Here is a 26,249-nt window from a genome sequence, read left to right as displayed (position 1 = left end):
TTTGTACGCATTCCCATTACTTTCACACAGCCTTTGTCTCCCCCCTGCCCCCCGACCCAGGCCCTGGGACTTGCACGAAAGTGCTCCCATCTCCCTTGCTTCCCCCTCTGTGTGCCAGCACCTTTAGTTGTACTCGGTCTACTACAAGTGGTCTAAAGTGAGGGCGGCTGGGCACCTGGGCAGCTCAGTTAAGCGGCTGCTTCAGCTCAGGTCATGATCCCGGGGTCCTGGGATCGAGTCCCGCATCGCGTTCCCTGCTCAGCGGGGAGCCTGCTTCTCCTGCCTGTGTGCTTACTTGTGCTCTCTCAATCACATAAAATCTTTTAAAATAATATAAAAAAATAAAGTGAGGACTGCTAGTCAAGAACCTCTACTACTACTGGCATTTCTCTTACCACTATGAAACCATACTGGAAGTGAGCAGGAACCTGCAGTTTACAGGAGCATTCTTGCCCTTCACCAGGGCTTCCGCAGACTGCTTTGCTCATTCCTGGTCCCGGATCTACTGAGGGGCCCCATGAGTCCCTCCCAGATGAACAGCTTCGTCCTTACCCTGCCAGGGCTGCCACTGATGGGCTACTATTTTGTACCCTTGTCTGTTACACGTATCTGTTCCAGTTCTGCTTTCTATCCTCTCTCTCTAGACCTGGACCCAGCCGTGTATCCTCAAAACCCTAAGTATTGGCTCATGTTTTCTCCTAGATTGCCGGTTTAAGATTTCTAATTAAAGGACAAAGGGGGCAGGGAAATGACAGTAATGAGCTATTAAGCATTCATGTGCATCATTCCCTGACATAACGAAGCAAATGAACAAAAGGATAGTTAAGGCTGATTAGCCTTTGATCTTGGTTTACAACTTCCAGGGAGAACCTGGCTTCCTGGAAGTTTCTGTTCACTCTGCTCCTTCCCGTCTTTCCTACAGATGCTTGCTCTCTTCTTGGCCAAGTACTCACTGCAGTCCTTATAAATGTGGTATACTTCTCCCCTTCTCAGGCCCCAACTGAACCCTCACCTTAGTGCTTGGCAGCTACAGAGCTGATAGGACAAAGTCCCATCTGGGCTGATGTCATGAAAATTTATAATGGATTTCAATGTAGTTCAGTTGTTTTAACTGCTGTAGTTACTGCAAATACCAAGTCTAGGCAAATAACTGCTTCAAAGTTTCAGAAAATTAGCCCTCTAGGATTGGTCTCCATTCTCTCAAGAGCAAGCACAAAAGGAGGTAGGGTCAGAGGGAGCAGCAGACTCCCTGCAAAGCAGGGAGCTTGATGCGGGACTTGATGCCAGGACTCCAGGATCATAACCTGAGCGGAAAGGCAGGAGCTTAACCAACTGAGCCACCAAGGCACCCAAAGATTTTACTTTTAACCTCTACACCCAATGTGGGGTTCAAACTTTAACCCGGAGATTGAGTCACATGCTCCAACTGAACCAGCCAGGTGCCCCTCCATTCTCTCAGTGCTAAATGTTTATTCACTGACTAATGAAATATTAGCCTCTAATAGTAAAAGATGTTCTATCAGTTTTTGCTTTTGGTCCCTGGCTCTCCCCTCAATTTGCTGTCTTCTTCCTCACAACTGTCTCTAATATAACTCAAGTACTGCAGGCTTAAAAGGCATTTACTAAAATGAGTGGCTTCTCGGTCATGTACTAGAACTCATTTTTAAGGGCGCCTGGGTGGCTCAGTTGGTTGGGCGGCTGCCTTCGGCTTAGGTCATGATCCTGGAGTCCCGGGATCGAGTCCCGCATCGGGCTCCCTGCTCGGCAGGGAGTCTGCTTCTCCCTCTGACCCTCTTCCCTCTCGTGCTCTCTATCTCTCATTCTCTCTCTCAAATAAATAAATAAAATCTTTAAAAAAAAAAACTCATTTTTAAGACCATTCTTTTTTAAAAAGATTTTATTTATTTGAGAGAGCGAGAACGACAGAGCGCGCACATGAGAGGGGGGAGGGTCAGAGGGAGAAGCAGACACCCCGCTGAGCAGCAGGGAGCCCGATGCGGGACTCGATCCCGGGACTCCAGGATCATGACCTGAGCCGAAGGCAGTCGCTTAACCAACTGAGCCACCCAGGCGCCCAAGACCATTCTTAATAGGTCTTAACATTTCACAGATATTTATATAGGAAATATATATTACATTTACAACCTAAAATCAGTTCAGTATTTTAAAGAAAATGGTATGAAGAGAAAGATTTGAGTTCTGAATTGATCCAATTAAGACCAGAATCAAGTTCTGAAAAGCTTTGGAGCATTAATGGCGTATAAAGCTACCATGTTAAAATAATCCAAAAATAGCCTTTTGGAAATTGGGAAATGAGGGTAGTTTAACCATTTTTTAGTAACTTACCAAAAAGGAACAGGAGAAACCGGAGCATCAGAGGAACAAACTGTGGAGTCAGGACCCATGGAATGGGAAGGGTCAAGGGAGTAGGACTGCTACATGTGAATAAACTTGTTCAATATGCCTCAGATCACCAGTGTGTGGAAATTAGGAACTAGTAGGTTCGAGGTACATAAGAACATTTGAGGACTCTAGCAATAAAATGTACTGTCTGATGTTTGTCTTAAAACTGTAGGATTTAAGACAAAATTTTGGGGGTGATTAGAATGCTGAAATGGATTAGAAAATCAAAATACATCACATGCAACAAAGCTGTGATACATTAACATATGCATACAGATACACATGTATAAGTGTATCTGGTCATTATATCAATTATTTTCTGCTGGTAAAGTTTAGAAACACTGAAATAGGGACACCTGGGTGGCTCAGTCATTAAGCATCTGTCTTCGGCTCGGGTCATGATCCCAGGGTCCTGGGATCGAGTCCCACGTCGGGCTCCCTGCTCAGCGGGGAGTCTGCTTCTCCTCTCCCACTCCCCCTGCTTGTGTTCCCTCTCTTGCTGTGTCTCTGTCAAATCAATAAAATCTTTATATAAAAATAAAAACACTGAAATAGGACATGCTTGGAGACAGCGGTCACTGGAGCAAGGCTGGTCAGGGCAAGTGTATGGAGTCATTTAGATCAGATCTTTAGAGCAGAGTGGTGACTTACCAAAGACAAGTATTTGATTTGGTTAATAAAAGGCAGCGTGCTAATGGAATGACGGAAATGTAAGATACATAGGGTCTGGACAGGGAAGGAACATCCAGCCTGGCCCAGGAAGGAGCCTAACCTGTCAAAACGCTGTCCATCCAATCCACACAGTCGTGGACTGAGAGAATCCAGGACTGGAGATCAAGCCCAAGAATAGTTTAGAGCTCCGCAGGATTTCAGACTCTTGAAAACTAAGAATGTCCAAGAGTATAAAGATTATGAGAATTTATTCCTGGGGAAACCTAACCTTTACCACCAATACCAGTGGAATTTGTTCCTACAACAATGGCACCTTTGCTGGCTCTTGCCTCTTAATCCCTCTAAAACCCCCCCTCCTGGAAACCCCAAGGCAGTGTCCCTACAGCTAACGTGAACTCACAAGCCAGTGAAACATGACCTCCCCATGTTTTGGAAAAGGGCAGAGTGGCCAGTTACCCTCTTGCTCTTCCACCCTCACCCCTTCTTTATACTCTCCTGGTGACCTCAGGGTCCCTGAATGCTTCAGGGGGAAGGAAACAGGCACGGGCTGTGGGGGGGGGGGGTTTGTTCAGCTTTGGTTTGGGGTAATGGTTACCACTGGACCTGATGAAGAGTGATCTGCCTGATATTGAATCCTTTTTATTTCCCATTTATGTTAAATTATCTGTTCTTCTGCACTGAGTTCAAGCAAGTTACTTTAAAACTGGTGGGACAACTCATTTGGGACTTGGAGACTGCTTTTATCCAGAACCTGTTAAGAAAGAGCAGAGGATTTAAGTTAATACTAAGGAATAGAAAGACTTTGTGCCTTTAAAAAGACTAAAACTGCATTTTAGTTAATTATTGATTTCTGAAACATTAAAGCAAAGATCAGAGTTTTAATGTTATATCTAGAGGCATGAGTTTAAAATGTTGAGGAACACTGCCTACAGCACTCAAGAGGGAGGCAGTACGGTAACCCAATTTAAGGCTCAAATAGATTGAGACGATGAAAGCAAGACAAATAATGATTTGCTTCACACGATCGATCAAGTCAGAAGTGGCAGAGATGTAACTTACCACCTACAGTTGAAGTAAAGTGAAGCTGCCTGGCTCTAAGTGTCCAAGGTTACAGCCATCTTCCCCCAAACTTGCCCCTTTGGGTTCCACCTTGCCTTCATGGACAACTGACAACTCAAGTAAAGGCCCTTTTCACTTGAAGGGTTGCTGAGTGACATCTCATGAAGATGGGAGTCTTACTAGGCCTGAGGAGAGAGAATCAAGGCCTGGCCAAGCGTCCCCTTCCAACATCATCCCATTTTCTAATAGGCAATAGGGGTAAGGAGGTTTGTTAATGGAACTACTAAAACTTGAAGGCTAGTGGTCTTCATTATTTTGATTTACTGAGGTAAAACAAACCATTCAGTATTGCTTGCCTCTTGTGAGCTCAGATAATCACATCTGATGAGACTTATTTTCCAGCTCCTAGAGAAATTTAGATTTCCTTATAATTGGTAATATTTCCCATGTTGCATAAGTAAAACAAATTACAAGCACCTTTACCACGACAAACAGGTAAGTAGCTTTGCGAGTTAATGTATTTTGCAATTCCATACCATTCCAAAGGGGAAGGCTGAATTTAGAATAGTCTCATTTTCTTGTGGTAAAAATAGCACACTCTAACTGCAGAAATTAAGGACATTACACAAAGCATGTGTTCCATCAGAGACACTTACATATATTTGTTGATTTAAGAATCTACTCAGGAGGAACATTAAGGAATATTAGCAATATCAACCAAGGCCAAAACAGGACCAAAAGATCCCCAAATCAAAGGGCAAGTGCCATGCAAACTTAATGTAAAAATCCAAATTTAGGGTCTGGCACACACCCGCAGAAATATAAAATAGAATTCCTCTCTCCTCCAGGATTTGCAGATACTTTGCTCAAATAAAAGTGCCTCAGGCTCTTTGTGAACCCATACACCCCAACAAAAAATTAAAAATTATGAAAACAAATTTGACGGTATTTTCATGGAATAAGAAAAAAATCGAAGGAATTTGTTAATGTTTACCCAATTATCGCAATTGTCCTAACCTTCAGAGACGCGAACTAAAAAAGTTCTCTGGGTTTTATGGCAATCCAGTTTAAATATACCACAAAATTATTCAATGCCATTAAGTTTCCAGGCTCACTACCCCCACTTCAATGAAGAGATTCAGTCCAAGTACCAGAAAGGAGCAAGGTCAATTACCAGTGTTTCAGAACCGAGAGCTGTGACCTGTTTTGAGGGCTGTTTAATTAATTTGTGGGTAAAGAAAACTTTTTTTTTAAATGAAACAGACCAGAAAACAGTATATCACAAGTAGAAAGGGGCTAGCAGTGGTTTGAAAAAACTGTTTCAAGTATGCACACAGGTGTGTGTATATATTGGGTCCCAATATAAAATATAAATTTTCCCTCTGGTGGCAATTTTAAAAGTTTCCGATACTATTATTTCTAGTGCCCTTTAATAACTAGAAATGCTATATCTCCCATTATAAATATTTTGGCAATTGTGCCTTGTACATCGCTCTTGAGTTTGACCAGTAGTAATCAGTTCACCAGAACCTTCAAAGCCAAAAACAGACCTTGCACTTCTGGAACCCAATTCATGACCTGGAAACTCAGTACCCAGGATTTCCTACCTCTGCTGCTGCCACTTCTCAAGGAAATTGTCTACGCATACAACAAAACTAGAAATGGTACTTTCTGAAAAGGGATAAGCTACTCAGTTTTCATCTTTTTGTTTTATTCAGTTTGCTCCAAGGAAAAATCAATAGTCACAGGGATCACAAACATTATTTTGACTGGCTCACAAGCCTGATCAGTAAAACCTGAAAAACAGAAAATGTTACACAAGTTGCAAAGAAAATACTCCTGGAGTTCACTGACATGATAGCAAGTGGAAATATAAATGCAACAGGTGTTAACATTTAGAACAGTACTTGTAACCTGCTCCTTTCTAGACAATTCTGGGACCCTGTTGCAAACCCTTCATGTATCACTGCTGATTCCCTTTCACATAAAATATGACTTTACAAAACTCTTCCTAGACCTTACTCTTGCTGCACTTGAGTGGTTCCTATTCCTACGGCGCTGGCGTACGCTGTCAGGATCTCCACTATCTGTTTAGTTTCTAGGGTCATTCGGGCTTCCTTCAGCCAGTCCTGTGCCACTCGTCTGGACTCCCCTTTCAGCTGATTGACAAACTTTGCTGCCAGCTCCAGATCACCATGCTCAATGCAATAGGAGGCATAGGACAGTAATTTAAAAGTGTTTATATCCTCAGGGCTGAGCTCCGCGGGTGGCTTCAGTTGCTGAGGCGGGAATAAGAGCAAGGACTGCAGGTAGGAGAGGAAGTATTGATATAAGCTATTTCTGGTTTCATCAATCATTGCTACCCTTCGGGCCAGTTTTTGAACAGCATAGAAACGAGCTCTAAGGGTCTCTTCACTGTACACCCCACGGGTCAGGGACTCTGGAGGGATAGCTGCAGTTAGAGCCTGGGCAAATTCACTATCGGCACAGCTGACTCGGATGGCCTCGACTGCACTACCCAGTGGAACAGTGGGCAGCTCTGCGGATGCAGTCTTCATGCTGTACTTGAGCGCCTCCACCGACAGCCAGAGCTGGTGGGCTTTTCGCGCCTCCTCTTCAGCCACTGCATGACCTAGCAGGAAAAAGAAAGGCAAAGAAAAACATTTTTCTCTCCAGCTGACTACATGTCCTTCTCCATACCTCCAGAGATCTGATGCACCCTGCACCCTCAACAGGCTAAAGCCACACGTGTGAACGACGGGGCCAGAGAGAGCCTCTTCCAACCTCATCCACCACCATTTCTGGGGTGTTCTTTCTGAGGAAGCAGGCCTCTTCATGAGGCAATTATGGCAAACCTAAGGATGAGCAACCCACCCCCTTTTTTTTTAGAGAGCAGGGGAGGGGCAGGGGCAGAGGGAGGGAATCCTGGGCAGGCTCCACGCCCAGTGCGGAGCCCAACGCAGGGCTCGATCTCATGACTGTGAGATCATGACCTGAGCTAAAATCAAGAGCCGGACACTCCACTGACTGAGCCACCCAGGTGCCCCGATGAGGACTTGTTTTTAGTAAAACCATGAAGAAAACTGGAAGGATGTATGTGCACAAGCACAACTGAGTCTCTTTTACCCTCTTTCTGTCACATCTAGGACAACACATGGTATCTAATTCAGAGGTATTTATTTTAGAATATTTGAGAAAGAAACATACTTAAATTAGGCATTTAAGACTTCTGTTAATGCCATTAGAAACTTCCTGCAAAGGAATGGCACACTTCAAGTAAACTTAACGGAATACTGATCTTGGAATTTCATGAGTAGTTTATTTTTATACTTATCTGACAAAGAGGCTCTGGAACACCCCCCAAAAAACCTCATTTTATCAACATCCTTACTGTCAGGATATTTCCCCTTCAGTGTGGCACACAGAAGCCTCAGAATAACTTCTGTGCATCTGGTGGGCGGAACCAACAAACCACCACTTCCAAACCAGGACTGGAGATAGGTCGGCAAAAGCCAGAGGGCGAGCATGGGGATATACTGGCCTTTTGCTCCTCTCAGGACACATGAGACATAACCAAAGTGTATTGGGTTACCTGCCTTGTTAATGGTGATCTCCAGTCTGTCACACACCGAGTAAAACTTCAAGTATTTAATTTTACACACACCGAGTAAAACTTCAAGTATTTAATTTTACATTCTTTTTAATTTCCTCTCACAAACTCTCTATGTTCCAAACGTATCAAATCTGGGCTAATTTTCTCAGAAATAAAATTTAATAGCATGACTTCAGCATCTTTATGCCCTAATGCTAATGCATGTATCCCATTGTCCTCCTACCAAAAAATTATCCTAAAAAAGTTGGACTGAATAAAATTATAAGAGGCCCATGCGCTCACTCTGAACAGCCTGTTCGATTCCTCTCAGTCTGGCATAGGCAGTGTTTATATCCAGAGTAAAGTTGTCAACTTGCTCTTGACTGAGCCGACGGAACTGTAACTCTTGTTCAGCCAGTTTCTCAGACAGGTCCTGAAATAAAACATAAACAGTGTCCAGAAAAGAGTGGTGCTACTTCAATGCATGGCATTTATTGGGACACTACAGTCTTCCAGCAACTGCCATCTCACAAGCAAAGAGGGCCTTTAAAATCTCCAAACATTTGTCATGAAACTCCTCCATTATGTGTAAGGTCTCAAAAATTTCCTAAAACTCATAGCTGATGTATGTGATTTTCTACAAATTTACTGACAGAACCTAGTATTAGAGAAAGCAGACCAGGAGGTGAAGAAAGCAAGCTATTACAAAAGGAGAAAATGCTAACTTTAGAAAATAACTGTACTGCCACCCCAACACAATAGATTACACTGTATTCAATATCCCTGATTCAAGAGCTTATATATTCATGTTTTCCTCAGAAAAATACCCATCAAATAAATTTAAAGTAAAATACCTTTTCATATTGGCATAAAATTCAATTTTCTGGAAGATCTCCTTACGTGGATAACCTCATTCTCTTCTTGTGAGACAAAATAAGTTAAGATAAATGGCTTGCTGAATAGAAACGAATTATGATTAAAGATACCCTAACTTGCTGTGATTTCCGAACTTAATCTCTCTGGGAAGTTTCCTCAGATACAAAAATCTGAGCATGACCACATAATCCGTAGGAGTTTGTGGAGATAAAGCAGGAGTTACACATGTCAAGTATCATCTGCATTTCTGAAACCCCCTGTACTAACCCTCCCTAAAGCTTTGAAGGCTCCAAGTAATTAGGACACAGATACAAAACACACATGATCAATAACAACATAGGTACATCTTTCTGTAAAAGGCAGCAGTGTTACAAATATACAAAGGCCCCGCTGCACCGAGGCTAGGTGCCCACGCTTCCATACCCTCAGAGGAATGACATACAGAGCACATGAAAAGGAAAGGAGAGACTGTTCGTTTAAAGGGGAAAGGGAGGCCGAAGGGCCCCTGATACTCTCGCACAGGTCCTCACCTGTTCAAATTCGTATTTCAGTTCCTGCTCTTGTACCCTAAGGACATCACGTAAGTGATCAGTGTGGGCAGCAGCCTGTCGGCGAAGCTGGGTTCTCATTTCATTCTCCATGGCATCTCTGACTTCCTCTACCTGTGAAACCACAGGAATGATTAGTTCTCAATTCTCCACATTTGCTTTTAGAAAAAGAGAAAGACTAGCAGCAAGGATGACAGCAGCTTCCGTGTCCTGAGCCGCTCTGAAGTGCCACGCATGTAGACACGTTCCTAACTTTTCTTACATCCATCAGGAAAGCTGAACGTTGGAAGGTGACTCAAAAACAAGGTCACACAGCTGTGGCAAAAATCAGATTTCAAATGGTGTCTCTCTGGCCCCCAATTCGGTTTCTCCCATATCACCAGGCTGTATCTTATGTAAGGCGAACACTATCGTTTCCTGAATCACACACTCCTGTGACAATTAACAAATCCCAACTCATGGCAAAAAAGAACTACAACCTGGGATCAAACACAGCTTCACCACAACCATCTGTGTGATCTATGAATAATAATGCCTACTGTAAAGAATTATTAAATATAAAATAAATATCTGGCAGTTACTTTATACAATTTTTTCTAAACAAAGAAAACTGCTCTGAAACTGTGAATTTAGATTCACAACAGAGCCCAGATCTAACCAAAAATATGAAAAGCCTATCACATCTTGCCTAACAATTAGCCATGGGTCATATTACAAATTATTTAATACTAAGTACCTGGATATCATAACTTACTTCTTCTCAGCAATAACAGAAGTAATGAATAAACCCATTCAGTCAACGCATACGTATTTATGAAGTGCCAATCCTGTGCCCGGCAGTGCCTACTATATGCTTGGATGTGTATCATGTACAATTCAATGGAGGGATCAGACAGTAAATAAATAAATCGGACATCTCAGACTGTGAGAGAAAGTTACAGAGAGTCTGCATTGAAAGAACAGTAAAAGCCTTGCTGAGGTGACATCCAAGCTTAGAACTAAGGTTTAAAGAAAAGAAGCATTAACAATGTATGAGGCAGAGCAAACACCCCAAAGCAGAATAAGTAGTCAAGGTATAAAACCAAACAAAAAACCAGGGCACCTGGCAAATACAGGCAATAAGGGAATTAAGGGAAGTCTGGCTCACAGCAAACAGGAATGAGATCAAGAGGCCTTTTAGGTATTGGTTAAGAATTTGGATTTTATATTAAATGCAGGGGGCCATCAGCGCAAGGTGTTCAGCAGCCTAGTGTCTGACCAGAATGGTTTTAGGAGGACCAAGTGCCATATAAATAAACACAGAAAGATGGCTATGAAAACAGGGAACCTGGGGGCGCCTGGGGGGCACAGCTGGTTGAGCAGCCAACTCTTGGTTTCAGCTCAGGTCATGATCTTAGGGTCCTGGGGTCAAGCCCCATCTTGGGCTCTGTGCTCTCTCTCCCTCTTCCCCTCCCCAAGCTTGCACTCTATACCCACCTTATAAATAAGTAAGTCTTAAAAATAAAAGGATAAAAAAAAAAAGAAAGCAGGGAACCTGTTATGATGATAATCTGGACTTGGAGAAAATGGACAAACTTGGGATTTACTTTGGATGCAGAACTGGATGTGTTAGTGGATGGATGTGAAAGTTGACAGAGGAACAACTAAGCATGATTTTTTTTTTTTTAAAGATTTTATTTATTTGAGAGAGAGAGAATGAGAGAGAGAGCACGAGAGGGAAGAGGGTCAGAGGGAGAAGCAGACTCCCTGCCGAGCAGGGAGCCTGATGTGGGACTCGATCCTGGGACTCCAGGATCATGACCTGAGCCGAAGGCAGTCGCTTTAACCAACTGAGCCACCCAGGCGCCGCTGGGTAGATGGAAGATTTAGAGAGAAACAAGCTGAGCAGCTGGGAGACAGGTTGGGGACAGTCAAGAAATCTGTTTTGGACAAGCTGAGTTTCAAACAACTACTGAAAAGCCAGCCAGAAACACCAAGTCAGCAGCTGGACAGGAGGAACCTGAAGGCAAGGCAGAGGCCAGAGCCAGCAACATAAATGTCCCCGTGATGGACAGGATTTAACCGTCTAAGTCACAGGTCTAAATAAGAGCACTTAGAGACAGTTTAGATGGATAAAAGGTTTCAGAACCAAGGCCAGTACATGCTCCTATTTGGGAGGCTGAGCAAAGAAGGGGGTAAATGAGTGGCCAGCAAGGTGGGAGAAAGGCCAGAAGAGTGTGGTGTCCTGACAGCCTAGGGAAGAAAGAACTTCACAGAGGAGGCAGTGCTCACTTAAGGGAGGATAAGTACTCAGGTGCCCAAATCATCCCAGAGACACCTATTTAATACATGATGTGCCCTGACAGAAGACTAAAAGAGTGATCTCATCCATTCTTAACCAAAACACTGGCAGAGAAAAAGACACTCAGAATCTAACAGAGATTTTTTTTTCAGCACTGCTTTAGGGGACAGAGGCTCTACCAGGAAAAGATAAAGTAGATAATCTTGGATACCAAGGGCTTATTATTTCTTTCACTTCTGCATCTGCTCAACATAAAAGAACTCTGCTACAACAATCCTTCCCTAGAAATTCTGACTAGAACAAGGGCCAAAGCTCCATTCAGTGGTGGGTCGGCACAATTTACATCTAATATTTTAAAGTAAATGACTGTTGGTATTATCTCTAGAAGCAGCTATTCAAGTTGATTGACATTAAATTTCTCATTTCCTCTACCTTTCTGTCCTGTTCGGCCTGTATCTCACTTCTGTGATGTTCTAATGCTTTTGCCACTGCAGAGTCAAATGCCCGCTTTTCTTCTAGCTTTTGTTTTTCCAAGGCTAGTGCAATGTGCTGCTTCTCTGTGGCTTTCTGTTCTGCTAGCTCTCTGTTTAGTTGGTCAATGCGGCGATGTGCATGAGCAATCAGGGAGTTCAGATCATCAGTAGACAGCTTGTCAGCTAAACAGAATATTACATTAAAATGTTAATGATTTCACCAGTGAAAATTATACATCTACAAGGTACTTGCTTCAAGTGATAGTAATTTTAACAGCTGTAAAGAAAGCAAAGGGTAGCTAACCCTCTGAAGCAGATTTAGATTCTCCACTGCCATGAGAAATTCACAGCCTGTGTCCAACTAAGGCATGTTCAATCCCAAGTGAAGTAATTTAGGTAGGTCTTCAAGTATATAATCAGTTCTTTTCCAGGAACCCCAATTAGTACTTCCAATCTCAACTAAATATAAATAGATTTTATAATTCACCCTAATTTTGCCTCTAAAGACAGTTTATATATATACACTTCTATATTTTCGTTCATGCATAACTGTGATTCATCATAAAAGGCATCCTAATATTCTTTTCTGTTAAATCTCAAATTCAGATTCTCTGACTTTTCTCTAGTAAGAGTTTGTATATCTTTTCTTAAACAGATGGTGTTACCCAGGACAAAGATGTGCAACCAGAGCTGTCCATTAGAATCACTTGTCAAACTTTTTAAAATACACACGCCAGAAGATTCTGATTTAGGCTTAAGCATGTGTTTTGTTTTCAAATCTCACATTCCAAAAGTATTCTGACACATTACTATAGGTTAAGAATTATAGCTTTAACAGCAAAATCCAGAGTGTGGGAAATACATGATAAATGACTCAATTCCACAATTAAAGAACTGAGAAGCAAAAAACAAAGTGGGGATTAAGAGACTTACTGACCAAATTCAAGACGTGTAGCTCCTCTGGATACTGACTGAAATAAAACAACTAAAAACCTCTTTCTACAAAATGATTGGGGATAACTTAACACTAAATACACATATGATGACATTAAGGAATTATTGTTTTAGGTGTGATAAGGATAGAGTGATTTATGTTTTTTTAAAAAACATATGGAAATTATTTACAACTGAAAAGGATATATGATATTTGGGATCTGATTCAATATAAACTGGGGAAATAAGTGACAAAAACTAGCCATGTGTTGACAATTGCTGACGTTGGGTTATGGATCAATGAGATTATAGTTTCCTCCTACTTTTCAATGTTTGAAATTTTACAAAATGAAAGCTTAAAATATATACATATCTCTATCTACAGGTTTCCAGTCACTGAAACATTTGTTCCTGAGAGCACATGGATGCCCAAAACATCCAAATCAGATTTATCACATGCAATGTAATTCTGTTATAAATTATTTAGATGCTTTAGTATAAGAATCATAGGCAAATAAAAAGACTTCAGTATTTTAAGACACAAAACAAAAGCCTTTAGAGTGCCTGGGTGGCTCAGCTGGTTAAGCGACTGCCTTCGGCTCAGGTCATGATCCTGGAGTCCCGGGATCGAGTCCCGCATCGGGCTCCCTGCTCAGCTTCTCCCTCTGACCCTCTTCCCTCTCGTGCTCTCTCTCATTCTCTCTCTCAAATAAATAAAATCTTAAAAAAAAAAAAGTCTTTAAATTTAAAACACACAAAATTACTCACCCAGGTCAGAAATACCTACAAAGAAAAAGAAGAGTTTGAAAAAAAGAACATACATATTTCAATTATTAACCTAAATAGTAATATCCAAAAAGAAATGGGGAACAAGAAACTTTTTCTACTACCAGTAGTAGAACAAGCATAAGCAAAACAATAGAGTTTATTTCCTAAAACGTAAAAGGACATAGGCAATATAAATCAAGGTAAATGCTAACATTTTACAAAATAAGAGAGTCATTCATATTAAAAGTAGCTTTGGTTTCCAGGGGCTCATCTGTATTTTTGATAAAGCAATCAACTTAGTTTTTACACAGAAACCCCTGCCCCCCATTAGAAATTACTTAGCGTATTTCACTAAGTCCCAGTCTGGACTCTGTTCTCAGTACCAGGCCTCTCCAACATTTCAAATACTTAAGAAATCAATATTCTATCACAAGCAGCACCACCTTGAAGACACAGTGACAGGGAAGGGGAACCACAGTCAGTCTCCTGCCTCTTAGCATGAGCTTAACATCATGGGCATGACCCTTGAATTCAAAAAGTTCAAAGACAGGTATTTTTCACACCAAATGGCTCTAAAAGTCAACTACTTAATCTGGTATTAGACCAAAAAAACAGGAATCTGTCCCAGTGTTGCAGGAAAAATTGGCAAGATGAAGAAAATGAGATGTCAGTCTCAACAAGGCACATAAATAGGACTATATATACTAGTCTATAGCAGTAAAGGAACTGTCCCCTGGAAATAATGACAATCTACAACCTGCACTTCATTTTCCCATCCTGGCAACATCCTCCTAGGCTCCCCCTAAAGGGAGCCTACAGTGGTAACCACTATCTCTAAATATAGTGTTTACCATTCATTTTTTTTTAGATTTTTTATATATATATATATATATATATATATACACACACACACACACAGCCTAAAACAACACATTGTTTTGTTTTGCTTGTTTTTAAGCTTCATGTAAGTGGTATCCTACTCTACGTATTCTTCTGCAACTTTTTTTCTTCACATTTATGTTTAAGAGATGTAGTTTTGGTTCATTCATTTATACTGCCACATGGGAGGCACATTTAGCAGTTTCTGATTTTTCTGCTCTTACAAATACAGGGCTGCTATGAATATTTTTATGAGTCTCCTTGAGCAGCCGTGTGTCTTCTTAAGCACATACCTAGGAGTTAACCAGTTGGATCAGGTAGTATATGCATTCTGACCGAAGCCCAGGGGCCTAGAACACCAGTTCAGTTCCTACCTGACGTTCAGCTTCTAACAGACAGCAGCATTTCAAGAGTATTTTGAATTTGTTAAGACTGGTAATTTATGTGACTGTTAGTACTCTCAGAGCACTTCAGGAAAATGTGGCTATTCTCTGCAGTTACACTGTATAAAACAAAGTTAACAAAGTTCCCTGCATTCTGAGCTATTTGCAAGTAGACAGTCATACAGATGATTTCCTTCTCACCAAGGCTGTTTTCAACCATAATGTTGTCACAGAGCAGTCCTGAGGCGTGCCTTAATTCATTACAAATATTTTTAAAGTACCAACGGCTTTGAATAATTTTACATGTATATATATAAAATATTCTAATAGATTTAAGGTTAAAATTATATAATTTTAAAGTTTTTTATTCCTGAGTAGCAGAGACCTGAAGAGAACCACTGGTTCTGGAATCAAACACTGGCTGGAACTTGTGTCCACCATAGCTAAAATCATGGGAGCACTGTCACCTATCATGGCTATGACGGAAATAAAATGTGGAAAACACTGTACTGTCACCAAATGAGATATGCATACCAGAGGTGTTTGGATTCGATGAATGGAGTTAAAGCAAGTTTAGCTGAACGGCTGTTAAAACACAAAAACAGTAAAGTACCAACACTTCAGTAGTACTTACTCATCCCCTTCCACCCTGGCAAGACTTCTGGGGTAATACTGTCCAGTTCCCGTTTAAAGTCATCCCGGGCTTGGACCACCAGCTCATGATACTGAGATACAACCTTAGCCTCAGACTGAGCTGCTTTGACCTGAACAAATACAGGGGGTATGTGGTTAAAGTGAACAGAAATTACCATCACCATCCAAAAAAAAGAAATTATATTCATGTATTTATATGTTGGCTGGGAATACATAAATAATATATAGAGAGAAAGCTAAAGCTCAGAAAAAGGAATATAAGCCTTGTAATTCAGACAAGCCCTTTACCATCTTACTATGCCCGTGTCCCTCTTTCTCTGGTCACAGGAAACTACCCATACAGACTACGTTAGTGCAGACAGAAGATCTGCTACAAAATTAAAATTTTCATTTAAGAGGCATGACGAAAAATATTACCTATTATAAAAAGTATTGAGAATAATGGATTATCCACTTTGTGCCCAAGATAAGTTTTTAAAATTAATAACAACTTCTATTCTTTGCAGGGGAAAAGGGAGAAAGAAAGGAATCTTATTATTTTCCTGAATTCTTCAAATCCTTTGATTAAAGGATTGTATTTATAAATTTCAAAATGCGGGCCGCCTGAGTGGCTCAGTCGGTTTAGCGTCTACCTTCAGCTCAGGTCATGATCTTGGGGTCCTGGAATCAAGCCCTGCATCGGGCTCTCTGCTCTACGGCGAGTCTGCTTCTCCCTCTCCATTTGTGATTTCTCTCACTTTCACTGTTTCTCAAATAAATATTTTAAAAACAAAATTTTTTTAATGCTGTAAAAGACCTAAGAAACGCACCTTTTGGACCACATTATCCAGATCGACTATCATGTTGTGAAGTTTCCCCTCTGCGGCAGTTATATGAGATTTGACCCCAGGAACCTCTTCTTTCTTTGCATTTTCAATTACACTCTTCATCTTCTCTAGCTCTTCTCTGGAAACCAATAAAGCAAAACAAAGATTTAGTATTCTTCCTCATCAACTTTAGCAGAGCTTGATGTAAATACAGCATACAACTGTTAAGAGTCTACAAACAAAATACAATTTGAAAAAAATTACTCAGTGTCTTTTCACAATACAGGCAGAGAAGCTTTCCTTACTAACAACTGAGAACAGCTTGGTCAGAAGCTAGATTTACTAGCGTGAACCAGAGAAGGAGCATGGTGTAGAGGGAAATACACAGGCTTCAGAACTAGGAAAACCTGGATCCAACTCCCAGATCAGTCTCTCCTTTGGTGCTCACCCTTGTATGGGGATTAGAAGTAATTAAAGAGAAGTACCTGGCACAGTGCCTGTCCCATTGAGTGCACTCAATAAATGGCATCTTTTGTATGGATTAGGCTGATTCCCCTTCAGCTGAGAGAGAGCTTAAAGAAGGCGGAAGCAAGGGAGGAAGTCAAGGAGCTCACTGAGCAAATATAGCTCGGTCTCGAGGAGCCCTCATGATTCAGAATGTTTCACAAATTGGATGAACTGTAGCCTACCCACCACAAAAAAAAGAACTCAAGAGCCCCGACTCAAGGTTTAGTGACGTGAGCATAATGTCTTAAATCTCCTAAAAGATATGCTGGCTTGAATTAGAAGACTTCTCTTTCTCTATGAATAATATTTTATTAAAAATGACATGAATGGGGCTCCTGGGTGGCTCAGTCGTGAAGCGTCTACCTTCAGCTCAGGTCATGATCCCAGGGTCCTGGGATCGAGCCCCACATCGGGGTCCCCGGTCCACGGGAAGCCTGCTACTCCCCCTCCCACTCTCCCTGCTTGTGTTCCTTCTCTCGCTGTGTCTCTCTCTGTCAAATAAACAAAATCTTAAAAAAAAAAAAAAAGACACCAAAATTTTGAATGACAGTGATTCCAAAATGAAAGGTTGAAGAGACCCTTTAGTCACATGTAGGTTTCCATCATCAGAGGCTGATTTGATACTTGGCTTGCTTGATCCTAGTTTTAGCCAAATTCCAGGAATCAAGGTCAGGGTGGCATAAAACTAGACGAGGTACTGGGTACTTTGATAGCTAAGACAAAAAGACATACTCTCAAACATACTCTCAAAATTCTGATAAAACTGCCCAAACCACCCCTGAAAAATCCTGAAATTATGGCAGAGCCTCAGAAATCTGTCGAGATACATCACCTAAAAGAAAAACGGCTTTTTATACAAGATCCTTTATATAGGTTTCTGCCAAATTTACTTTGGCCTAATTATATTTTATTCCCTCCCTCCTTTTTAAACCTCTGTGGTCCTGACACCAATAGAGATCAAGTAGAGGTGAAGGCGAAGGGTTTCTCTGCCTCCTCTTTCCATACTGACAGTACAAAGAAAAACCCAGCCCAAAGAAAGCCACCAGGAGGCCCTAATTACTTGTTAAAGTCCATGAGTAATTACTTGGCTTTAAGAAGGGCATCAGCAGCCTCATCGACTGCCTTTCTGCGTTCCTTCAATGCACCCTCCACTGTGCGCCACTGAGCCGACTTCTTCTCACCTGCAATCTAAACAAAAGGTTTTACTTACACAAACATGAATAACCACCAATACAGTCATAGGATACACCAACGTGGCTAAATTTAGAAACAAGGGCATTAAATTCAAAGGTAAAAACTTATATACGACATTTCTTCAGAGTAGGGTCTCTTCATCTAAGGTTCATGGTTAGAACCAAAGAAGTCCATGAACCCCATCAACACCCCCCTCAATACCAACCATCAAAACTGTAAAAGACTGTGTTCTAGCGCATATCAGCATTTTCTAAGAAGAGATGATATTTTTATTAGATTCACAAAAGGATATTATGAAGCAGAAAAGGTTAATAAGAACAATAACTATCAATTGTTTGTTGACTATTCTTGAAATATTGGTGCTAATGAAGCACCAATATTTAAACTTCTCTTAATTACAGGTCTACCAAAATCAGTTTAAGAATAAGTAGAAAGTTTATACATTTGTACAGTCCTTACAAAACATTATCCTAAAAAATGACCCTCTGTAACTGGTAAAGTAAAAATCAACTATTGTCAAATCCACCCCCTCCTTGAGCTGAATTTTATAAAATGTTAATTATATATATATACACACACACACAAAAGTCCTCTTTGAAAATCTTTAGAGGTCCAAGGATAGGCTGTTCTGTAGAATAGACACTAGGTTCCCCTACTATCAAGCCACAACCAATGGTTTCCAAACACTGTTTTGAGAAAGTAATTCTCTATCTATTGTAAGAGCCTTTGTGCACCACCAGTTTTTTTTCTTTTTACACAAGTTGGAATCCATTTTTAACATTTCAAAACGTGTTCATTCATGTTTCTGATAATTTTATAACACCAGCTAATATCCCCTAATCTAGTTAACCACTACCGTAAGATGTCCTTTAGTTGTAAAATCTTGATTTTAATAGATTTCATACTATCTAATCCGCATGCATTACATACTGTGCATTCATTGCGAAGAGGAAATACCCTCTTACATAGCCTTTCACCAAAGTAATACCATTGACATTTAAAGCTTCTAATCAGTGCTCTTCTGAAACATACCGGTCTATTTCAGTTTGAACCCAAATTCCTGATACTCTACAACTTACAGCCTTCCCACACCTGTATAACCAAAATATTAAGTATTCTCCATGTAGTTTCCACTTTCCTGACTGAACTCTGACTGAAATTTAAATTTTTTTGTTGGACACTGAATAAACCAGAATTTTAAGTTGTTTTTTTTTTTAAAGGTTGTAATTTCTAGCTGTTTACATCAGAGCTCTAACTTTTTTGTGATGTATGTGTGTAGGACTAAAACAATGTGAAGTGTGTTTAAATTCTGTAAAAAGCAAACAGTTATAGTGGCAAAGTAACTTTACTTATGGCACAAGATCCTGATCCCTGAGATTCACAGTTTATGTATTTATTTTTACTCTTTAAACGACTTGGTGTCTAGATATATTTTTATACACTGAATAACTGAATGTAATTATTAAAAAAAATTTAAGTCCCAGTATTACAGTTTTAAATCAGTGTAATTACTTTATTCTCTTATGTGCTCAACATAAGTTAAATAATCAACACAAGCATTTAAAATAGCTGGTTTTGGGGCACCTGGGTGGTTCAGTCAGTTAAGCATCCGACTCTTGATCTCAGCTTACGTCTTGATCTCAGGGTCATGATTATGCTGGGTTCCACACCCAACAAACAAATAAAAATAATAAAATAGCTGGTATTTGGAGGTACATGGGATCTCTCTGTATTTTTTTTTTTTTTTTGAGGGGGGGGAGGGGTGGGGGGGGGGGGGGGGGGAGCACGGGCAGAGGGAGAAGGAGAATCTTAAGCAGGCTAGCTCCATGCCCAGCTCAGAGCCAGATGTGGGGCTCCATGCTGGATCTCATGACCCTGAGATCATGACCTGAGCCAAAATCAAGAGAAAATGGTATTATTTCTTATAACTGTGTGACAATCTAAAAGTACCTTAAAGTAAAAAGTGTATTTGAAAAAATGATTGGCAAAAAAATTAAAATTTAAAATTAAAAAATTAAATTAAAAATGGTTGGCAATTTTAAAGCAAAAAAAAGCAAATAATATTCAAGCACTATTAAGATATGAAAGCAAATAGGAACTCATTCTTGTACCGTATCATTGTTGTGAGATAAAGCACTATAATAAACTCATTAAAAACAACATGCAAAGATTTTTCCTGCCTTGTTTATTTAAAAAAAGTTACTCTAGGGGCGCCTGGGTGGCTCAGTTGGTTAAGCATCTGCCTTTGGCTCAGGTCGTGATCCCAGGGGCCTGGGATCGAGCTCCGCATCTGGCTCCCTGCTCAGCAGGGAGTCTGCTTGTCGTTCCCCCTGCCTGTGTTCTCGCTTGCTCTCTCTCAAATAAATAAATATTTTTTAAAAAGTTACTCTAGATAGTCTTCACTTAGTGGGAGAAAGCCCATACTAGAAGGAAGAAATCAGTCTTAAGTACTACATGTCCATCCATTCTTCGGCTCACCTCAGAATTGTCCATGGCTGCTTTCAAGATGTTGGAGTGCGCATTGACAGCCTGCACCGCAGCATTCTGAGCTATAATGGCCTGTTGAGTGATGTGAGCAGTTTGGCTCAGAGCATCTTCTAAGCTCCTGGCTACAGCTGAAATACACAGAACAGTTAAAATAACAAATCCCTCCCCCCTAAATAACTTGAATGTAAACTTCCCTTCTTCTCCTACTGAGTCTTCTTTTGCATTTCCTCAAAAATGTAAAAAACAAAAACACACAGATTTAGAGAATCCGTTTCATTGGAAAGTATGGTAAAATGTTAGTAATTACTAAATCTGGTGGAGAGACCTATGGGGATTCATTATACTATTTTTACCTTTATATACAACTGAATTTTTTTCAAAATAGAAAGTGTTTTGGGTTTTTTTTTAAGAAAAAATTGCTTAAAGAAGGCTAGCATATACTTCAAATGGGAGGAACAAAGTTTAAGGCACTGTTCAGCCCCTTTTAGCTACTAGAGGCTATAAATTCAGTATAACCACCAGCATTTTTCAGTTTAAATGATAGTACAGATCCACAGGGAAAAAGAGTATCTCCTCAGCATGAAGGGATACTCAGAGCAACTTATATCACCAAGATATAAGGAGATAACAGACAGACAAGAGGAAGAAAAAGATAAGGAAACATGGCAACAAAAAAGAAAAGGTGGTTTGGGAAGGGACAGTGTTTTCCGTAAGAGAACTCAAGAAGCAGCCATATATCAAGATGCAAGAGGCTACAATCTACTAAGATCATATTTCTATATCCTGCTTCAGGAATCAAAAAGAAACCTAATTTAAAAAAAAATAAAGCAAGGGATGATTCCAGACATAATACTAAAATGGCAAAATGGTCATCTGAAGAAAGAAAGCCAGTGAGAAGACTAATTTATCACATATCAGATGATTTAAAAAGGGAAATATGTTTGGCTGGTAAAACAAAAACAGAAGGTGATTTTGAGCAAAAGAAGCATAAGCTAGAGATGAACAAATGGAACCTCTGAACCACCTGCAGTACCTGGGCAACGGAGATAAAAGGAGAAAGCTGATGATGAGAAAATACCACACCACGAGCGTCAGACTGAGGTTCACCTAAAGGCACAGGGGATATGAAGAGAGGGGTACAAAGAGAAAAGGAGGCAGGGAGGGAACATGCATGAGTTGGCGGGGTGGGGAAGACATGAGAGCACAGGGAACAGTAAACCACTTCACAGTGGCCCACAGGCTCCAAGTCTTCTTCAGGTCTACTCACTGTACTTTGATTCCTCCTTTCCCCCCCCCCTTTCTTTCTTATTTTGTTTTGTTTCCGCTATTCAGTTGTAGGAGTTCCATATATATTTTGGGTATTAACCCCTTATCAGACATATGGTTTGCAAACAGTCTCGCCTATTCCACAGGATGCCTTTTTGTTTTGTTAGTTGTTTCTTTTGCTGTACAAAAGCTTTTTTAGTTTGATGTAATTCCACTTGTTGATTCTGTGTGCAGAGAGTGAGTAAGAGAGAGAGAGAGAGAGCACGAGCAGCGGGGAGGGGTAGAGGGAGAAGCAGGCTTCCCGCTGAGCAGGGAGTCCAATGTGGGACTTGATCCCAGGACCCTGGGATCATGACCTGAGCCAAAGGCAGATGCTTAACCGACTGAGCCACCAGGTGTCCCTGGTGCTTTGACTCTTGACAAGAATTACAAACACACACATTTTAAAAGTAAAGCTTGGGAGAAAACTAAGAGGTGACAGACAAAATCCTTACAATTTTCACTTTGCCCAAAATGAAAGATAAGAAGTGGACCCAAAAAAAAGGGAGCATGATGAAACAGCAGACATCACTAATCTTAAATGTACAACTTACTTCAAGGTGTCTACATAATAAAAGGGGAAAAGTGAAAAATAAAAAAATATGAATAAAAAAATTATCTTGATTTGCTGTAGTAGAGAATTCAGGAAAAATTAGGAAGTGGGGAAAAAAATATAGAAATATTTCACTTATTTAGAAGTCGAATACTCAACATTCCCAATTATTTGTAACCATGGCCAAAACTCACAACACATAAAAAAAAAAACAAAAAACAAAATCCAGGGAGCCAAACTAAGCCCTGCACCTATACTCCTTCTGTCCCTTCTACTCTTTACATAATTTCAACAAACCTGCCTCCTCAGGGTAGGGCAGAACCAAAGCATTAGAAGGGAAACAAGAACCACTCAAGACAAACAGACAAGCAGAAATAAGACATGGGGAGAAACAAACAACTATAAACAGCTGCCATAAGACTTTAAAACAAACAGCTCTCAGTCCAGGAAAAAGCTATATATCCCCTACCTCCAGAGACATCACTATACTGCCCAGTACAATAAATGATGCTCCCTGCACCTTAAGACCAGAAAATACATTTTTAGGTATCTAGTGTCATTTTTTAAAACCGTCAAAAAGTTTAACATAAAATCGAAACTTAAAAAGGAATATGCTTCAGTTAGCTGGAAACCGGCGATGTATATAACATTCCACTGCGACCAATGTCCGATAAGGAGGCTACTAGAGAGAGTCCAGAAGCTGGTAATAAACCACAGCAATTAAAAGACTCTCAGGGAAGCTGCCAAAACATAAACAATTTCTGTTCCACAGAATACAAAGAATCTTTAGCACAAACCCTAATAAACACAAATGGATTAAGTACAAGTATTATTCGGAATTTTCTCCAACTGTACACTAAGAATAGCCTTTGTTACCCAGGTAAAAGTTTAAATGGAAAGAATACAAATGATGAAATAAAGGTGGTACACAGACAAATGCCACTAAAGAAACCAAACTAGCTGATGGATGAGAAACGTGTGCCAATGGCTGAAGAAGACAGCAACTGATGGACATGACCCAAAGTGCTTCAGAAGTCGTCTGGTTTACATACACTCAATCTTAACTTGTTCTTGCTTTTCCTGCTGTGCAAGGCGAGCTGCAACTTCTTCGGGTGGTCGCTCCCGTACAGAAGTTGAGGATGCTTCCTCTTGCAGCATAAGTAAATAAGAGGAAATCAAATTTCAGCACAGAATTTCAATAGCTCAGAGGGATATAAAAACACCATCGTTTGTACTTGCCAGCTCTATCAACTGAAGGCATTTTGTCATTAGGATTCTAAAACCACATCATCAGTCAGTGATTCCAACATGAAGAAATAAGGGATCAGCTCTTAAACCTCTTGCTTTCAGAGATTTACTCAGACTCTGAAATTTTAAAAATTCCCTAAGCAAGTCTGGAAATAAAACCAGTATAAGTGGGTACTTACAGACTGTCTAGAGGTTGCCTAGGCATTAAATAGTTCTGATGAACAAATCATTTATAAAACCACAAATATAAACTACCTGAAGCTGCAGGCTTGGGTTGCCCTTCACCAATTCCAGGGTGCTCAGTTTTTATAGATTCCTCATGTTGAACCGCAGGGGCTGGGACTGACGGTGCATCACCTGCTGCAGAAATAATTTGAGCTGCCTCTGTAGGTCCTATAAATATATGTTACTCATGGTATTTATAGTTTCCTGGGTTAACACAGAAGCACACAGGAATCTATTACAACTAACACCCACTTCACGACACAAACGCATGTACTGTCACTACTCAAACATGCAAACAGACTATGGCCCTGTCCCCCACAGACACAAACCCACATAAGATGGACAATGGTGGGAAATGCACAAGAGAAAGGAGTCTCTTACACTTTAAGCACCACCATTCTCAGGCAGGGCTTCTAGTAACAGTACTAAATGGCATTAAATCTTAACATATGAGAAGTAGGCATAAAATTTACATAACATGGAAAAGTAGTAACAAAGGAAAAAGGGGCCTGTAATGAAGAAGGTAGACAAAACGAAGTAACCAAAAGATATTTTTTAACTGCTTTGAACAGTGTAGAGATGAAAGAAGAGTTGTGAGCAAGAACAGTATGACAGTTTTAAACACAAAAGAAAGGAAGGCTGAAAAAAATCAAGAGCTGATAAACAAGTGTTGGAAAAGAAACAATAATTCTAGAGGTAAAACAGAGGAGAAAAAAAGAGCAACATAATAGAGAAAAAGAAAATTTAAATAAACTAAAAGTCCCATTTAAGAGATGAAGCTGGATTACTGCAAGGCCTATTAACTGGTCTCCCTGCTCTGCTCTTGGTCCCTTTATCTACTCTCCGCAATAGCAAGTGATCTTATTAGAAGTCAGATATCACTCCCTTGGCTCAGAACCCTCCTACCACCTTCCCAACCCACTCAGAATATGAAGCAAAATGCTTATAATGGCCTCCAAAGGCTGCCACAATAGGCTTCCTGCTTCCTCTCGATCTCATTTTCTACTGTTCTTCTTCCACTCCAGCTTCATGTGCTCCTTACTAATTAAATATACCAAGCCTTAGCACTAGCTAATCCCTCTGCTTGGGATGCTTTCCTCCCACCAGCCTTTTATACATGCCTTAATCCCTCACTGTTCTCTAGTCTTTGCTCAAATGACACTTTCCAGGTGAGACTTTCCTTACCCACTCCATTTCAAATTGCAATATTCCCCCCCAACACATCACTTCTGACATCCTATACACTTTACATATATTTATATATAATCTTCCTCCCCTTATCCTACTAAGAAATATTTGCATAGTTTGTGTTTGTTTTTACTATTTTCTTCACTGCTATAGCCCCAGTGCCTAGAAGAATGTTTGGCACATAGTAGACAATCAGTGAATATTTGCTGAATGAAAGAAAGTCAAGAAGGACAGAAGTGACTAAGGAGAAACACAGAAGTTGAAATGTTTACTGAGCAGGTTAGAGTAGGTAAGTGCAGTAAATTGGGATAGAATTACTGGCAAATCATGAATGGGGAAAAAAAATTCCCCAGACCACAGCTAGATCACTAAGAAGAGAGAAAGGCTAGGAGTCAGAGAAGAAAAATATAAAGAAAAAGTGTTGTAGACAAGACAATTCTTGCCATTATCCTCACTCAGTAGCTATTCATATTAAAGTCCAATTCCATATCCCACTCAACTCTTAAAATGAGTGTCAAATGATAGGTGTAAACACTCCTTCCCTGGTGAGAAGGACCAGAAGAGTGCTTCATGGGGTAGGGGCCCCCTCTTGACCCTGGGTACAAATACATTAAAACAATTCATTTACCTACAATTTTTAAAAATTGATTCTAAGTATAGGTACCTGTTGTTGAAGCTGGAGTGTCTCCCTTCTGTTTTTGGAGTTGTGAGGCAGGCTGTTTAGATTCCTTCATTACCTCTGATACACTAGAGATTTTTAGTGGACCAGACTGAATCTTGGAAATAAAAAACATGTAACATTTCAAATACTTTTTTTTTTTTATTTTAAGGCAGCATACAGTAACGTGTATTATTTCAAAATCCAAGCATATCAGGCTTTAAGTTAACACTTCACAATATTACATATCTTATTAACCACAGTAAGGTAAGAGAAGTTTTCATTTTAGAAAAATGCAACCCAAAAACTTCATTCCAAATGACTGGCCCAATTTTCATAGTAACAGAGGCTTCTCTTAGGGCAACTAATAAACTACATGAAGCAGAGCCTTCCCTTTATTTTTTTAAGATTTTTATTTATTTATTTGACAGAGAGAGATACAGTGAGAGAGGGAACACAAGCAGGTGGGAGTGGGAGAGGGAGAAATGGGGGAGAGTTTGAGAGGGAGAAGCAGGCTCCCTGCTGAGCAGGGAGCCCGATGCCGGGCTTGATCCCAG

General features: G+C 40.3%; 1 protein-coding gene across 11 annotated transcripts in view; it reads right to left on the bottom strand.

The window, feature by feature from the left end:
- Positions 1–5,824: 5,824 nt before the first annotated feature.
- IMMT (inner membrane mitochondrial protein) overlaps positions 5,825–26,249 on the bottom strand; it is a 39,840-nt gene continuing 19,415 nt past the window's right edge. For 2 of the 11 annotated variants that reach the window (XM_025868256.2, XM_025868254.2), the window contains 12 exons: positions 25,699–25,810; positions 23,877–24,014; positions 23,426–23,521; positions 20,507–20,643; positions 17,919–18,022; positions 16,331–16,466; positions 15,502–15,631; positions 13,606–13,620; positions 11,864–12,087; positions 9,133–9,264; positions 8,030–8,159; positions 5,825–6,766 (listed from right to left, as the gene is read on the bottom strand). In XM_025868256.2, the coding sequence (XP_025724041.1) occupies positions 6,153–6,766; positions 8,030–8,159; positions 9,133–9,264; positions 11,864–12,087; positions 13,606–13,620; positions 15,502–15,631; positions 16,331–16,466; positions 17,919–18,022; positions 20,507–20,643; positions 23,426–23,521; positions 23,877–24,014; positions 25,699–25,810 (1,968 nt within the window). In that variant the 3' untranslated portion in view covers positions 5,825–6,152. Of the gene's footprint in view, positions 6,767–8,029; positions 8,160–9,132; positions 9,265–11,863; positions 12,088–13,605; positions 13,621–15,486; positions 15,632–16,330; positions 16,467–17,918; positions 18,023–20,506; positions 20,644–23,425; positions 23,522–23,876; positions 24,015–25,698; positions 25,811–26,249 lie in introns of those variants that run through there. The other 9 variants (XM_025868250.2, XM_073897443.1, XM_025868251.2 and 6 more) reach the window with 9 other exon arrangements.

The sequence above is a fragment of the Callorhinus ursinus genome, unplaced genomic scaffold (assembly GCF_003265705.2).
Source record: "Callorhinus ursinus isolate GAN/ISIS: 27379988/994484 unplaced genomic scaffold, GSC_fseal_2.0 scaffold10, whole genome shotgun sequence".
Lineage (NCBI taxonomy): Eukaryota > Metazoa > Chordata > Mammalia > Carnivora > Otariidae > Callorhinus > Callorhinus ursinus.
This window is presented reverse-complemented; position numbering and strand designations above follow the sequence as displayed.